The sequence below is a fragment of the Strix uralensis genome, chromosome 11 (genome assembly GCF_047716275.1).
Source record: "Strix uralensis isolate ZFMK-TIS-50842 chromosome 11, bStrUra1, whole genome shotgun sequence".
NCBI lineage: Eukaryota > Metazoa > Chordata > Aves > Strigiformes > Strigidae > Strix > Strix uralensis.
In genome coordinates, this window is record NC_133982.1 from 13,749,988 (window position 1) to 13,764,783 (window position 14,796).

At 42.7% G+C, this 14,796-nt stretch overlaps 1 protein-coding gene across 1 annotated transcript in view; it reads left to right on the forward strand.

The window, feature by feature from the left end:
- The window catches only part of ADAMTS17 (ADAM metallopeptidase with thrombospondin type 1 motif 17), a 192,710-nt gene that overhangs the window by 115,860 nt on the left and 62,054 nt on the right, over positions 1-14,796 (forward strand). Inside the window, exons 13-14 of the mRNA XM_074880340.1 lie at positions 2,011-2,177; positions 4,867-4,994. Coding sequence (XP_074736441.1) covers positions 2,011-2,177; positions 4,867-4,994 — 295 coding nt within the window. The remainder of the gene's footprint in view (positions 1-2,010; positions 2,178-4,866; positions 4,995-14,796) is intronic.

Below are 14,796 nucleotides of genomic sequence, written 5' to 3' on the forward strand. Positions count from 1 at the left end.
GAGCAGGGTTCATGTGGGAGGAAGCCTGCATCATGCTTCTAGTCATCTGGACTGAGTGTCTGTCTCGTCCAGCCTAAGGCAGCAGACACAATCCTCCCAGAAGATTTCTGCATCGATGTCAGCACATCTGCTGCCTTGCACGTGCCCGTGGCAGAGAAGAGGTGTTAGCAGTGCAAGCAGGCTTTTGTTCAGCCTGTTCTTCTGGTGACTCTCTGTGATGTTACAGCGTCACTGGAGATCAGCATTTCCATTAAAAAAAAACAAAACAAAACACTCTGGGATTAATAGAGCTACTGTAAAAAAATTGATCTAGGCTGAAATTTGGCATAAAGCTCTTCTACGCAGAATCAGACGTTTCTGTTGCACCGAATGGTGAATTCATCATGTCCAGCAGAGGTAGGAAATCAAAGACCCAGTCCTATAGCCAGCATGTAAAAGAACAGGGCAACTCTTGCTAGGATCACTGACACAAATAAATGATATACAATGAGGGCCTTGGTTTCTAATTAGCTGAGTGATATAACCTGATGTTCATTGCTCTTCTGGGAGGGAGTGGGGGAAGAAGCTTTTGGAATGGACTGTCATACTGCTAAAAACTGGAATTTGGCTGGAGTTGCTTTTTATAGCCATCTGTTAAAGAAAAGTAAGAACATGACTTTATCCGTCTTTGCTGATTACAGCTGGGGAGATAGTTATGTGACAAATTCAGGAGAGTATCAGCAAGTAGCTACAGAAATTATCTGTTAGGGTGGCTAAGTTTTTTGTTTACTTGGGTTTTTTATTTGTCTTGCAAAGAAAATATAGGCTGTTGTTGAGACTTTGAGATTTCCTTCTCTGGGGAATCATAAATAAGAATAAATAGATTTTGCAGGTGCTTAATCCTGATGTTGGATTAGTGGCCTTTCCTGCATGTTTAAAAAACAAATGTGTAAAATGGCGTGGTTTTAATGGATGGAGATTATCTGCTGCACAGATTTGTGTCTGGGCACCCTGCTTATGGTACGTTATTTTAATTTCAAACTGCTGAAGACAGAACCTTAGAGGATGTGTGCTGAAGAGACCTTTGCTGGGCCCCCATTGTTAAGAGTGTTTGAGGCAGGGGGAAAGCAAATGGTGGGAAGAGAAAGGTGAAACGTTCTGGGTTGCCTGCTTCTGACTTGGGTATTTGGTGTGATCCAGGGCACAGTAGCATCACCTTGATGCCTCTAGGTTCCCTATTAAGAATATAAATACTTAATTCTGGTATTCGTGATGGAACCACAAATGATCTTCTGAACTGCCTGACTGTGCAAATATAAATAATACTTAGACTTTAGGTGTCACGCTCAGTTCACCTTCCAAAGCCTCACCCTCACAAGTCACCATCAGTTAAGAAACTTGTCCCAGGTCACAGGAAGAGTTAGTCAGAGCTCAGGCCTGATGTCATGGGAGAACCCAAAGTTCGGGAGTGCCTTACTTGAAGTCCTTTTCTGAAACTGCTGGTACACACACACACACATGTATGTTCTCTCAGTCATTTGTCTACTCCATCTGAAAATAGGTTAGGACAAGAATGAATTGCTGTTGAAGTCAAAGAAGAAATTCAGGTCAGCAGTGCAAAATTAGTCACATCCCTTGGTTCATGACCAGAATACAAACAGTTAAACACTCTGTATCTTCTAAGAAGGCTGCTTAGTGCCCACAGGTGAACAGTATTTTGGATTACCTCTTATCTGACCTGTGCAGTGTGTAGGCAGCTCCTATTTATTGATCTGTGTGTGGGATACTACAAAAGAATATGCTTCTGAAGTACTCCAGAGCATCTGTTATAGATATAGCCAATTATAGATCCAGAATGGAGCTTGAATAATTTTATGTTGAAGCCACTGAGAGCAGGATTTGCCCTCCAACAAGGAACATCTGAGAGGAAGGATCCTTCCTGCTATTTCAAGAGTTGCCTTGGACAGGGAAAATGTGCCTGTGAGATGCAGTGCTGTTCTGGCTGACCCTGGTTTGTCTTTCCCTTGATAGCCCGGGGCCAGGCGGGAAGAACTGCCGGGGAGCCAGCGTGGAGCACACTGTGTGTGAGAACTTACCCTGCCCTAAAGGTGTGCCAAGCTTCAGGGACCAGCAGTGCCAGGCCCATGACAGATACACCAACAAGAAGAAAAGCCTCTTGACAGCTGTCATCGTTGATGGTAAGTTTTCTCATCTTCCTCTGTAATTCCTTGCTGTTCTTTCACTGCAGCTTCTCAGCCCATCTTGATTTCATCTGCAAGACTCCCATTTGTTGGTTACAAGACTGCAGTAAGTTCCCCTTAGCTACAGCTGAAAGACTGATTACAATTAGTTGTTCTTGGTGCTGCCCTGCTGTTCTTTCAGCCTTCTTAACAGAAGATACAGAGCTGTCAGTTCTTTACTCATCTTTTTGTAATGCTGGGAGGGAAGTGGCTTGGTTCCCAGTCTGAACAGGCAGGTATTTGGAAATGGGAGTTTAAACACTAGAAAGTTCAAATTAATTTGAAACTGAAAAAAAGAAAGATTCCCTGGACCATTTTTGATGTGTGTCAATTCTGGACATTTCAGCGTGATTCCCTACCCTACTTACATCCCTTTAATGCTTGCTTTGCTGGATCTTGCTGTTCATCTACTATTCAACCAGATGTTGGGGGGATATGCAAAAGGGTCGTAATAATGTCCTTTCTGCAGGAACAAGCATATTTCACTGCACTCTGCTGAAAAACAGACAAAGCTCATTTCATTTGGTCATCTTGAAGACATACTTGAACAGAGGAGGGTGGTGTTGGAACTGATAACAGAAGACCAGACGTTGGATAAGCCCTTTCCTATGCTAGCACTGACAAATTAGGTCCAACACCAAGACGAGCCGTACAGACAGCATTTCAATTCCCACAGCAGACCCTCCAAGACCACAATTGCTTCAGATGCCCCGGGAGACAGGCTGGTTTTGCTGCTTGTTCCCCTCTTCTCCCTTCCCCAAATAGCTTTGCTGGGTGAATACACAATGCAGAGCTACTTCCCTGACTAATTTCAGTCACGGAAGACTCTCCCAGTGTTTTCCAGGGGTGAGCTGTCTGACTCTCTGTTTCCAGTCAGGCACTATGGGTTGCTGAGGGTCCTGTAAATAGGAGAGAAAAGAAAAAAACCCAAATGATTCAGTCTGATGATTCACTGATCTCTGATCAGTGCTGCCAGAATTAGTAGCATATTGCAGTGGGAACTTTATTCAGCCACAGAAAGGGAATATGCCATTTTTTGGCCACCTGAAGACTGAACAAGCTATTGCTAAAAGATAACAGCCAACGTTGTTCCTGCTATCTAGCAAAGTCTCACTCACCTGAGCCATGTTGCCGTGGTTTCCATGAATGCAAATTGGAAGCCTCTCCTGCCCTGCTGCAGACCTCACAGCTGCAGAAAGAGAGGCTGTCCAGAGGCGGTCAGACTAGTGGTTTCCTGCACAAGCTGCTCTTTCAACAGCTTTCCCAGCTCCTCTGTTCACTCTGCAAGTAAAATCAAAATCCAGCCTCTGTGAATTTGCTTTGCATCAGACACAAGGCAGGGAGTTTGAACATCCACATGATATGTCAGTTCCTCTGACAAGCAAGACAGATGGACAGAGGGCAGCTCAGCTTCACATCTCAGTGTCGCTGTTTCCTGAGGCATGTTCGAGCACCCATGCAATGTTCTCCAGTACCTTTTTTCAGCATATTGAAGCACCACACTCAGAAGCATTTAAATAGACCCAGATCCAAACCAACCTTGAGCTAATCTTCACTGTGCTTGAACTCTACTTACATGTATTAGTGAGGTGGGAGCTGTTTTCAGGTTTTTGACTGCATTGAAAACTTAGAAAAAGCCTACACCGCTTAGCTTTATGTATTGGCAAACCTCTCTTACATCTGATGAGCGGAGGTACTTGACTATGCAGAACAAAACATGTTTTCATTTCAATGTCTGTAGGTTCTTCCTTGGATGAAGTCTGTGAGTAGCAGAGTCAGCTCCAAAGGAAAAACATTACATTGCCTAAATATCTGTTACTTAAACAAATGGCAAATTCATTCAGCAAACCCTGACATCTGCTGTATGCTGCCAGTTAATAATACAAATCTTTGAAAAAGCTTTTTTGCTTAACTCCTTCTCTAGCTAAACACAATAGTAGCTTTTCCAAAGTGAGGTCTAAATATATAACAATTGCCATTAGCATGGATGAAAAATACAACTTTACTGATGTATTTCAAATTAATTTGGGTTTTTTTTCTTGGTTTTGGCAAGAAAGGTTGGACCAGATGATCCTTGAGGTCCCTTCCAACCTGGTATTATTCTATGATTCTCTAGATATTCTAGCAGCATAGTTTGCTGACAGAAGTGTTTGTCGGACTGCAAATATCAGTTTAAGGAAATAGTAGGTAATATGTATGCAAGAATGCTTTAGATTTATGTATACAAGTGTTCTTACTGGCAAACTGGTGCAAGAAGTCAGTCCATAAAGAGTAGAAATGGACTGGAGAACTTGTTCTTCTTAAATCACTGGCTGTAGTCTGAATTTTGAGACGCTCACACAGTGACGGGCTGCTGAATGTTCCCTGTAACAAACACCTTCCATTCACAAACAGATACATGGAAATGCACTGATTAAGTGGTTTTCTGTGTCTTAAAAGACCAATCTCATCAACGTAACCCTCTGAACATTGATATTTTAAAGTGGGGAAATGACAGGCCTAAGTCAAAAGGCTCATGTTTCTTCAAATATGAGATTATAGGCAGATACCTTTCCAAATCCATTCATGTAGAGATTGCATCACCATTGCCTCAAACACTTGTTTGTGCTATTCCTAAAGGCAATTGCTTTTGCATTTCTTTTTCCAGATAAGCCATGTGAGCTCTTCTGCTCTCCTTTGGGGAAGGATTCCCCTGTGCTGGTGACAGACAGAGTCCTCGATGGTACTCCATGTGGGCCTTACGAGACCGACCTCTGTGTACATGGCAAGTGCCAGGTGGAGTAACTTTCTCTTGTTTTATTTTTAGTGGTATGTGTAGTCTGGGGCAGCTGTGTATATCCCAGAAGAACAGGCATCCATGTGGGTGGCTGGGAGGCTGTCTCTGAGGTGAGAGGGCAACCCTGTTTTATAAGACCCATAGCAAGTGCTCCACAGCCCTGTCTCGTGGTCAGAGAATTATGATAAATGCCCAAGGTATGAGATTATTACTGAACATCTGGGAATGTTCAATGATTACATTTGCTTGTGTGTAGTCATGAAATGGCTTGGGTGGGAAGGGACTTCTGTGAGGGGAGCAGATGGGAGTGGAAATCTGGCTTGCTTAACTGTTCCATTTTGGCTATTAGGAATCACTGAAAAAACACTGATGCTGCAAACTGGATTACAAATTGTCACTAGCCTGTTACAAGTGTTACATTGCCAGCATCATGCTGCTTTTCAGGTCTACCTGGTTCCTGCCTAGAAAGATTGAGGAAGCTTTTCAATACCAGTTGCTCCTTGGCTCCTGCAGCTGCATGAGCTAGTGGCTTCCCCTGTGTGATTTCTCATAGAATCATAGAATGGTTTGGGTGGGAAGGGGCCTTAAAGATCATCTAGTTCCAGCCCCCCTGCCACGGGCAGGGACACCTTCGACTAACCCAGGTTGCTCAAAGCCCCGTCCAACCTGGCCTTGAACCCTTTCAGGGAGGAGGCAGCCACAGCTTCTCTGGGCAGCCTGTTCCAGTGTCTCACCACCCTCACAGGGAAGAATTTCTTCCTTATATCTAACCTAAATCTACCCTCTTTCAGTTTAAAACTGTTGCTCCTCATCCTTATCCCTACACCCCTGATGACGAGTCCCTCCCCACCTTTCCTGTAGCCCCTTTAAGTACTGGGAGGCCGCTCTAAGATCTCCCCGGAGCCTTCTCTTCTCCAGCTGAACCCCCCCAACTCTCTCAGCCTGTCCTCAAAGGGGAGGTGCTCCAGCCCTCCGAGCATCTTCATGGCCTCCTCTGGACTCACTCTGACAGGTCTATGTCTTATGCTGGGGGCCCCAGAGCTGAACACAGCTCTGTGTTTTTGTTGACTGTATTACTATATAATGCCAAGGTGAGTTACTGTAGTGGCTGATCAAAACTGTTTGAGAGGCCTGTTTCCCTTGCAGTAAGAAAAATGTTCCCTTCTTTTCACAAACTAGGCTTTAAAGCTCCATGCAGTAGAGAATATAGGTTTAAAGGCGCAGGTCCTGCAGCCCAGAGCAGCCCAAGCCAGTTTTCTTTTGCCTCTCATCTGCATTTTCTTGCTTGGGTCACATAAAGAGCAAGCCAGAGAGAACGTAGGGTAGGCTTCCTTCAGCTGTACCGCAGTGGGACAGTGTCCCCTTGGTTGTCCTTGGATGGACTGGCCAAACCCTGAAGGTGCTTGTTTCCTTCTGCCTCTGGTCAGACAAAGCAAGAATGGAAATGAAGAGGACTCTTTTCAAGTCTTTGGATTTGATTCCCTTTTCCTGGAGTGAAGGTGTGATGGCCTGTAACCGTTGCAATGATGGTTATTTCTGTGTAGCCAAATTACATATGGAACCAAAGTAAGGTGTGGGAGATCTTTGTAATACAACTCTTCATGGTTTGCTGGGCAGTGAGACAGTTCATAACACACACACATAACGCACATTGAATGCTTAGGGAGGCCATCTCTTAGACCTGGTATTTCAGATTCCGTGAAAATTTAGTGCAGTTATGTAGACGCATGCTAACTGGAGATTTAAGGTTTGGACAAGGGAAGGGAGAGAAGAAAATATTTATTTAAAGATCATGAATTACAGGACATCATTTGGAATGGATGCTCCTAGCAATGTGTTGCAGTTGGATTTGAGTCATTTGTCATGGACACTGTGACAGGGCAGACGGTTTTTCTCCCTCCTGCTCATGTAGCATGTGTTCAAAGTTTGCTGCACACACATTAGTGATGTGCCAGACAGTTGAGTTGGCTACTGCAACCTTGCCAGTGCTGGATTCTTCCTGGCAGTTCTCCCTCCACATTTATCCTCATCTAGATCTATATCCCATGCTAGGAGTTCCTCCTTTCAGTATTAACCAGCCTGTTGTATCCACCAGAACAGCTTTCTGGCATTACCTTTTGCTTCCGCTAACTTCACTGGAGACATGCTGGTTTGCCCTGGGGGCACAAGACACACTGAATCTGGCATTTTTTCTGATTTCTCTGAGCAGTGATTAAGAACTAGCAATTTTTATTGCTTTGAGCCTTCCAGGCAAGGAGATAGATGAACACAATGTTCACCTGGGTATAAGAGAGGCTTTGAAGGCATAATGCAGCTTTACTAATAGCAATGCAACGAGATAAATGAAAAATCTTTGTCTGGATTGAATTTTGCACTGCTGCAGGAGGCACTTCCCACTGTTTCCTGCCAAGTGCTGCTGAAGAGGCATTTTTAATTCAGTCCTTCAAATTTATTCAGGTGAAGAATCTGAACAGCAAGTTGCTGGGGAGCCAGCATGAGTTTGATTCTTTATATGCTCTTCAATACAAAGTGCTTTGCGTAGAGCCAGGTGCATGGTGCATCCCAAGTTACTTAATTTTTCCCTGTTTTCAGCTGTATCTGAAAAAAACTAAAAAATCCATTAATAACCTTTCATAGTAAGGCCAGCTGTGCACCTCCAGCTGTGTGCCATTGACCATTACGCTGGGCTGGCCAGCTTTACTGCTCCAAACATTCAGATCAGCCACAAATGGTAAATCAGACATTATGGCAGTGTACGTTTTCTTCTCCCAGTGAGGAGCAGTAGCCAGCTCCCCTCCAAATGAAAACCTTTATGAGCACAGAGCTTTGGAGGTACATCATGAAAAGCAAATTGCACTCTAAGTCGGGGGCAACTGCCTTTAACTGTGCAGAGAGGTGATGACAGCTGCAGAACATTCAGTCCATTTGCATCTGGCTGAGAGAAAATGCAAAATGATCAATTCAAGCCGAGCAGATTTGAAAGGCTTGTGAACTCATTTATAATACTCTTCTGCCTTATATGCAGTTTAGTGCTGAGAATTGCCATATGTGACTGTGTACCCCATTTGCCGCAGATACTTGTCTAACTAACTGCCTATTAAACCAATTTAATCGGCATATTTATTTAATTACTCTTCTCCTTATTTCTTTACCCAGTGTAGACAAAGCCTGGCAACAGGCATTGCAGGGGGGCTGCAGAAGAGAATAAGTGCTGAAATCAGAGAGTGGTATTACTGTTATTTATTTTCTTGTGTAATCCTTCTAGTTAAAGGCTCTCAAAGGCAGGAATGACACATTTCTAGTGTAACAGACAAATTAGCAGTAACCATTGCCTGTGAACATCTAGTCCAGGAAATGTAATAGCTCTTTTTCCTTCAGCAGTAGATGCTCCTAAATGAAACTCATGCATCATTGTTGCACGGCGAATGAATGTTGGTGAACATGACAAAGAAAAAAAACCCATTTCTTGCAAGGAGAGGGGGATTTTGAGAAGTGAAGCAGGAACAGATTCTCTGAAGCCTCAAAATACCCTAACTGCATTTGGGCACTAAGGGAGGAGAGTTTTCCTTCGATTGTACTTTGTGAACTTATTAGTTTCATTTTAAAGGCATGAGCTGAGCTCCAATCTAAACAGTGTGAATGAAGGCTTTTCGTGTCAGCCTCACTATCCCTGAAGCAAAATCATCATAAGCAGCAGCATCCCTGTATTTATCACTTACACCTGAAGGCAGCTGGAGTGAGTAAACTTGGTTAATACTTTGGTCATGCATAGAAGCACCAGAGAGCAAAGTCAGCCCTAAAATCAGCCTAGGGGTTCGTAAGTCACCTAGACTTTTTATAATCTTACTCCTTGTCTTTGAGACAAATCATAAGGTCTTCGTTCAATTTTGTCCTGTCCTTGTTTTATTAGAGTTGGTTTTGAGGATGAACATTTCATTCTTGATAGTGACAGAAGTTTGCCAGAATGAGGATGAAATGAAAGTTATGTAAGACCTTCAGGAGCTGGTCTCAAAAATTAAAGGGAGCATTATAAAGTTATGCCTTTAGAAGAAACATTGTAGAATAATGACAGATGCACTTATCCTTACCATCTTTTGAGCAAACTAGATGCCTTGTTCAATGTGTATAGAGGTCTTGGACCTTTTCTTCTTGAAATGCACGTAGTCTTCTAGTAAGGAGAATTTCCATTCTCCTGAGATTTTTCAGAGACAGAAAACCTGTAGCAGGCTGGAGAACAAGACCAGTCTGATGCATCTGAGGAGGAGGAGGGTGAGTGTTCATCTAGGTTTTGCAGCGTCTCTCTCTTGCCTGCTTCCACAGTTTGCTTTTCTAGCATGGACATTGCAGTCGTGGTGGATGGGGTAGGGTAACCTGCAGCTCAGATTGCTTTTATCTTCTCATCTTTCTCTTCCAGTGACAAGTGGCTTTCAGAGAGAGGATTCCCTGAGGCTTTTGTTCTTCCTCAAGACTGTTCAGTGTATGTTTCATGGGTCAACATTCATGGAAGCACTGTGCTTTCTAACCTCTTACAGTTCACTCTGTGCTGCTGATGTTAATAGAAAACTGCTGGCAGAAGTAGAGCTGAAAAAGGTGTCAGACATCACACAGCAGTGGAGTGGGGAGAAGACAAGCTGCTCAGCTGACTGTTATGACACACATGACTTTGTGCTGGCTTTTCTCAAAGGAGGATTAGTCTAAGACTCATGATAGCATGAGAACTTTCCAGTGGGGACTACAGATTGTACTTCAGGATATAATCTAAGGTCTCTCTGAAAAGAGAGACCTCCTATATAGCGGAATTGGGCTAGAGATCAAGGGCAGTCTTTGCTATGATTTAACATTTTAAGAGGTAAAGATGTTTTGGCTCTATCTACAGTTTTCTCATGATTGTTTTGTCATGTCATGTCTACTTTTAACTTGCTGGTGAATCCACAGTACATTCAATGATGACAAGCCACACATTAGGCTGTCCTGGCACAACAAAAATATAGAATGACTTTCTTCCAAAAGTGATTGTCATACAGCACAAATTTGAAGATGGACACAGTTTCAAAATTAGTTTTTGCAAACTGGAGAAGGGCCACAGGTGGCAGAAGATAAATTGCAGTTGTATACTGGACCTGTTGCTGGCAAACAGTTTTCTATGTACTCAGTACCCACTTTTTGCATTTGATTGATGCATGCAGTTCTGGCTTTGCCTCCTCTCTTGAGTATTTTCCATGTATTATTCATATTCCTGCATTACAAACTGTGGTACAAGATGTTCCAGACTGCATAGCTTGTCTTCATACAACAACTTGGCTTAGCACTGTACTTTGATAAATTATTTAGTGTATGTGCACAAAATCCAGAAGGATTGTTTGAACTACAGAAACCTGTTGTATAATTGCCTTTTTTTCAATTTCTGGGTCTATAGCAATGTAATCTGAGGCCTAAAAAGAGTATCAAGGCTTTTGGTGAGGAAGGCATAGTGACAAAAAACAAGACTTTGTTGATATCTTCTATCTTACTACTTTTTTAGTGTACTTTACAGTACATCATGCTGTTTCCCTCTATTCTTCTTCTGTGTTAACCCACAGAGAGCATATAATAGACAATTCATTGTGTTATCTACCTTGGACGCTTTAGATTTTGCTTGTGGCTTGGGCAGCCAAGAATCGACCGGAAGGGAGGCTACAGATATATCGTATAGTGATAAATGTATATTATTTTCAAATCCAGAACTGACATGATAGACGCCTCTTTTAAAAAATAGGCACTTGACATAAAATCCTCTGGTATGTGCAGCTTGTTGGCATTTGTACAAAGGAGGGCATAGACAGGGTGGGATCAGGTCAGAGGTGTCAATTCAGATGAAGCTGGTTTGGAAGGATCAGAAAGGGGTAGGTACGGAAAGCAACCAAAGAACAGAAGCAAAGGAGTTCCTGGGATGGGAAAAGGCTTTGTATTATTTGCACGTTCACTCATATAGCCTGCTCTGCTGCCAGAACATGGGGGTTTTAATACATAGCCTTCAAGCTCTATATGTGAAAAAGTGGTTATCAAGAATAATTGTACCTAGCATCCCCTCAAACTGCTAAGGGATCTAAACACAAAGTCAATGGGCAAGTGTATATCTAACACAGATAAGATAATGCTAATTTAAAATAGGCAGTGCATATCTCCTGTTCCAGCAGAGCTACTCTGATTCAGATAAAATCTGAAGGCTCAGGAAATGAGAGGAGGATATTTGCTGAACTAACGTCTACATGGACTTCAATCCATCACACAAAATGTGTTGCGGAACAGAAATAGAAGTAACTTACAGATGAACTGCTTGATTAGGGATCTAGGCTTACCCTGCCGTACAAATCCTGACAGACATCCATAATCCTCCACAAGGGCAGTCGTGTTTAAAACAAAGAAATAAAAATTCTCTTACCCTCAGATCTGACTGTCAGTTGCTCACACATGTACATTCTTGTTTCATGTGGTCCATCCCTGGAGGTATCAATGGACACTGGATATTATGGACAAAAAATTGGCAGTGTAGATGAATCTGTCATAACCAGCATGATTAATTTGTAAAATGACACATGTTGCATCAATATTTATATTTGATCCATTGAGACAGCTAGTTAGTTCAGCATATGGGAAGCATTACAGTTTTGTGAGCCTACAATGTCATTTCTTACACAGGGTGGGTGTATATAACAAAAATAATTGTGTTTATGTAGCAAAACATACTCACGTGGGCTGTATCAATTGAGCTCTTGCACAGCCATTGAAAGTACAAATAAAAATATAATTAAAAAATATCCAAGCAATACAGAAGATAGTTTACACAGAAGAATCCAAATGATGTGTATTTAGAAGAGGAGTTTTCCTATGCTGGAGCCAGCAATGACTGAAGCTGGAAATACCACCCAACAAGCAGTATTTTCAGATGTTTAATTATAAAAATGAGAAGAAGGAGGAGGGAGAGAAGGAAGGGCGGACTGAGATATCAGCTCAGAAGGAATGAATTTCAGGCCTTTGGCTCAGGAAGCGTGCAGTTACCTGCCAATTTAAAGGTCAATAGATAGTTCCAAAACATAGTGTCAGAGTAGGAGACTGCCTGGGTTGAAGATCATTAAGAAACCTGTGGATAGTTGTGACTGTCCATGCTGAGGACTTGAAGCCCCAAAAGACTATCGTTAAGTTTCTTGCCAGCATTCCCATGTTTCACTATGGGCAAGAGACTGGCTTTGTTTAAAATCCGCTTCCTTTTTGTTCAGTTGATGCTGTTAATAGCAGTACTGCAGCACTGCAGGCTTTCAACAGCTAGTATAGGCAGGAGGTGGAACTCCTGCGTGGTGTCAACATCAATCCCGTTGCCAAAGTTATGGATCTCACTGTCCAAGTCCATGCTGGATGGTACAGGGAAGCTCCAAGAGTCCAAGAACAGGGCTGACAGTGGCAAATGCTCCCACAGGCTGCTAAACAGATGGTGGTTACGCCAGGATGGCTTTTTACTTTTTATTCTTTCTTCTGAACACGGACGAGCTCCAAGTGCCCTGCTCACTCCTTAATGGATCGTCTTGGAGAGAATACAAAACTCCTTCCCTTCTCACCAGTTCATTCAAGTCTGATGGAACTGAAAGTATCTAGCTGTTGCTGGATGGACTGGTCCATGGACTCAGTCTGCTACCTGCAGGATAACTCTTGGGTCACAAAACACACGGGATGTTATTTCAAGGTCTTTCTTTCTTCAGAATGTAAAGCTTCCCCTTTCTGCCTTTCTGCTTCTTAATTTAAAAAATCACCTTAACTTGATTGGTTTGCTGAACTGTACAGGAAGCAGCGCAAAACAAGTTAGAGATGGTAAAGATCAAATAACTCCCTTGAACTATTTGGGTTTTAAGGGATTGTTTCTGCACTACGAAAACTTGACTTTTGAGCAGTGAAACTTTGGATTTTCCCTTTGCATGCAGTTAATTAAGGCCTCACTTTTTGGAAAGCTTTCTCCAGGTTGAGGGCAGCTCTATCTGTTTTAATGATTGACAGTATAATACATAGAGCGTACAGCATAATGTCAGTGAGAAGCTGATGATGTACAGACTTGACAGATCTTACCCCCACTCTGGTGGAGCTCAGGCACAAGCCTCTGGCTCCCAGTGCTGGAATCTCAGGGACTTTCTCACCTTGGAAAAAGCTGGACATGCCTCTCAATTAACAGTCCAAGGACTGCTGGCAGATACTTTCCTCCCAGCAAGGGTGATGCTCACTGTGTTTTGTTTCCTCACCCTTCCAGCCCTGTCTCTTCCCCTTTGCACTTGTTTTAAGAGTGACAGTATTTTCAGTGTGGGGAATTTTCAAAGGATCTGAGTGACCGAGGTGGTCACTGTAATGTGTTTCTAAATGACTTTGCACCTTTTGGAATCTGTTGTCAAATCTTAACAAAAGCTGTTTCCTTATGTACTGTTATTAAATACGTTTTTACTTTGGAAATGATTGGAAAGCTTGGGGAGGAAGTGTGAAGTGCTTCCAAGGTATTTTTCCCCAATAAAGTAGCAAGAATGCACCAATTTTCTTACTGAAGCCAAGAAAGAAAACTGTTCTATTCTCTTAAAGATTTTCCTTTGTAAGAAGACATTTCCTGGCCCAAATCTGATGGGGTCTTTAATCCTCAAGCTCTGGACTGGAGGGAAAGTCCACCCTGTGGATGGGAGGGATGGTGCCATTGAAGGGAAGGCTGCAAGGGCCATTCCCAGCTCCTCTGTCACAGGGAATTAGGGTGAAGATGACAGGTAAAAAACAGCAAAGGTTTTGGGAGGTATATTTGTGGGTTCAGTGGGTGCCCTTTCATGCGTTCAGAGAGGGTCTCTCAAGTCAAAGTGTGTCAGTGACCTAGTAAATGTGGGAGGAAATGGCTTGTCTTGAACCCCAGTATCAGAAGAGGGGGGACTTACTCTCTGAGAGGTTTTGCTGGCTTGCACTGGTTTACATTATCTGGGAAACTACAGCGTAAATGCAAAGCATGTGATTGCTAACTCCCCATTCTTTGCCTGTCTCCGTTATAGTCCTACAGACTCCTCATGTAGCTCTGGGAATAAGTGTGGTTCAACACTCATTATATTCCCTTTATTCATTTGTGTGCTCACATAGTGCTAATAACAATGCAGTACAATAAAAGATAGCACTGGAGCTTAAATTAAATGCAGCCTTTCCAGTATCTCAGCAGGGTGGCAGGCAGGCATATATTTCCAGCTGCCTTTCAGCAACCCCATTAATAAATCATATTTATTTTCCTGGAAGGAGAACTGCTGTGACATCCTTCTGTTTTGGGGGCAGAATCACATTCAATATTCCAAAATTATTTATTGGACATGGGTGTGACGTTTAGACTTGAGAACTGCAACTGCCAGAAACTCCATGGTCTTCTTCCTACCTTCCTTTAACTCCCATTTATACGGGTTTTTTTTCCTGCAGTTCTTGTCCACCAATTTACATGCTGTTCTAGCTAATGAGCAGCATTTCCCTTGTATGTGTTCAGGATGATCATCCTTCCTCAACATGTGTCTGTCTCTAATGATTTACCCAGACAAACACTCCATCAGAACACGTCTGAACGCTGGCAATCTTTGATCCCTGTAATACATCTGGACTTAGGCAGTGGCCAGTGTCTTCTGAAACAAGGGGAATGTGAGTTCAGGTCCAAATTACATTGCTTACACGCAGACAGTCTCAGATAAACAGCCCAAGTTCTCTTAATATTTCCCTGCTTACCCTATTTTTCAAAATATTTGTTGTTTTGATTGTTCCATAACATATGTCTCCAAC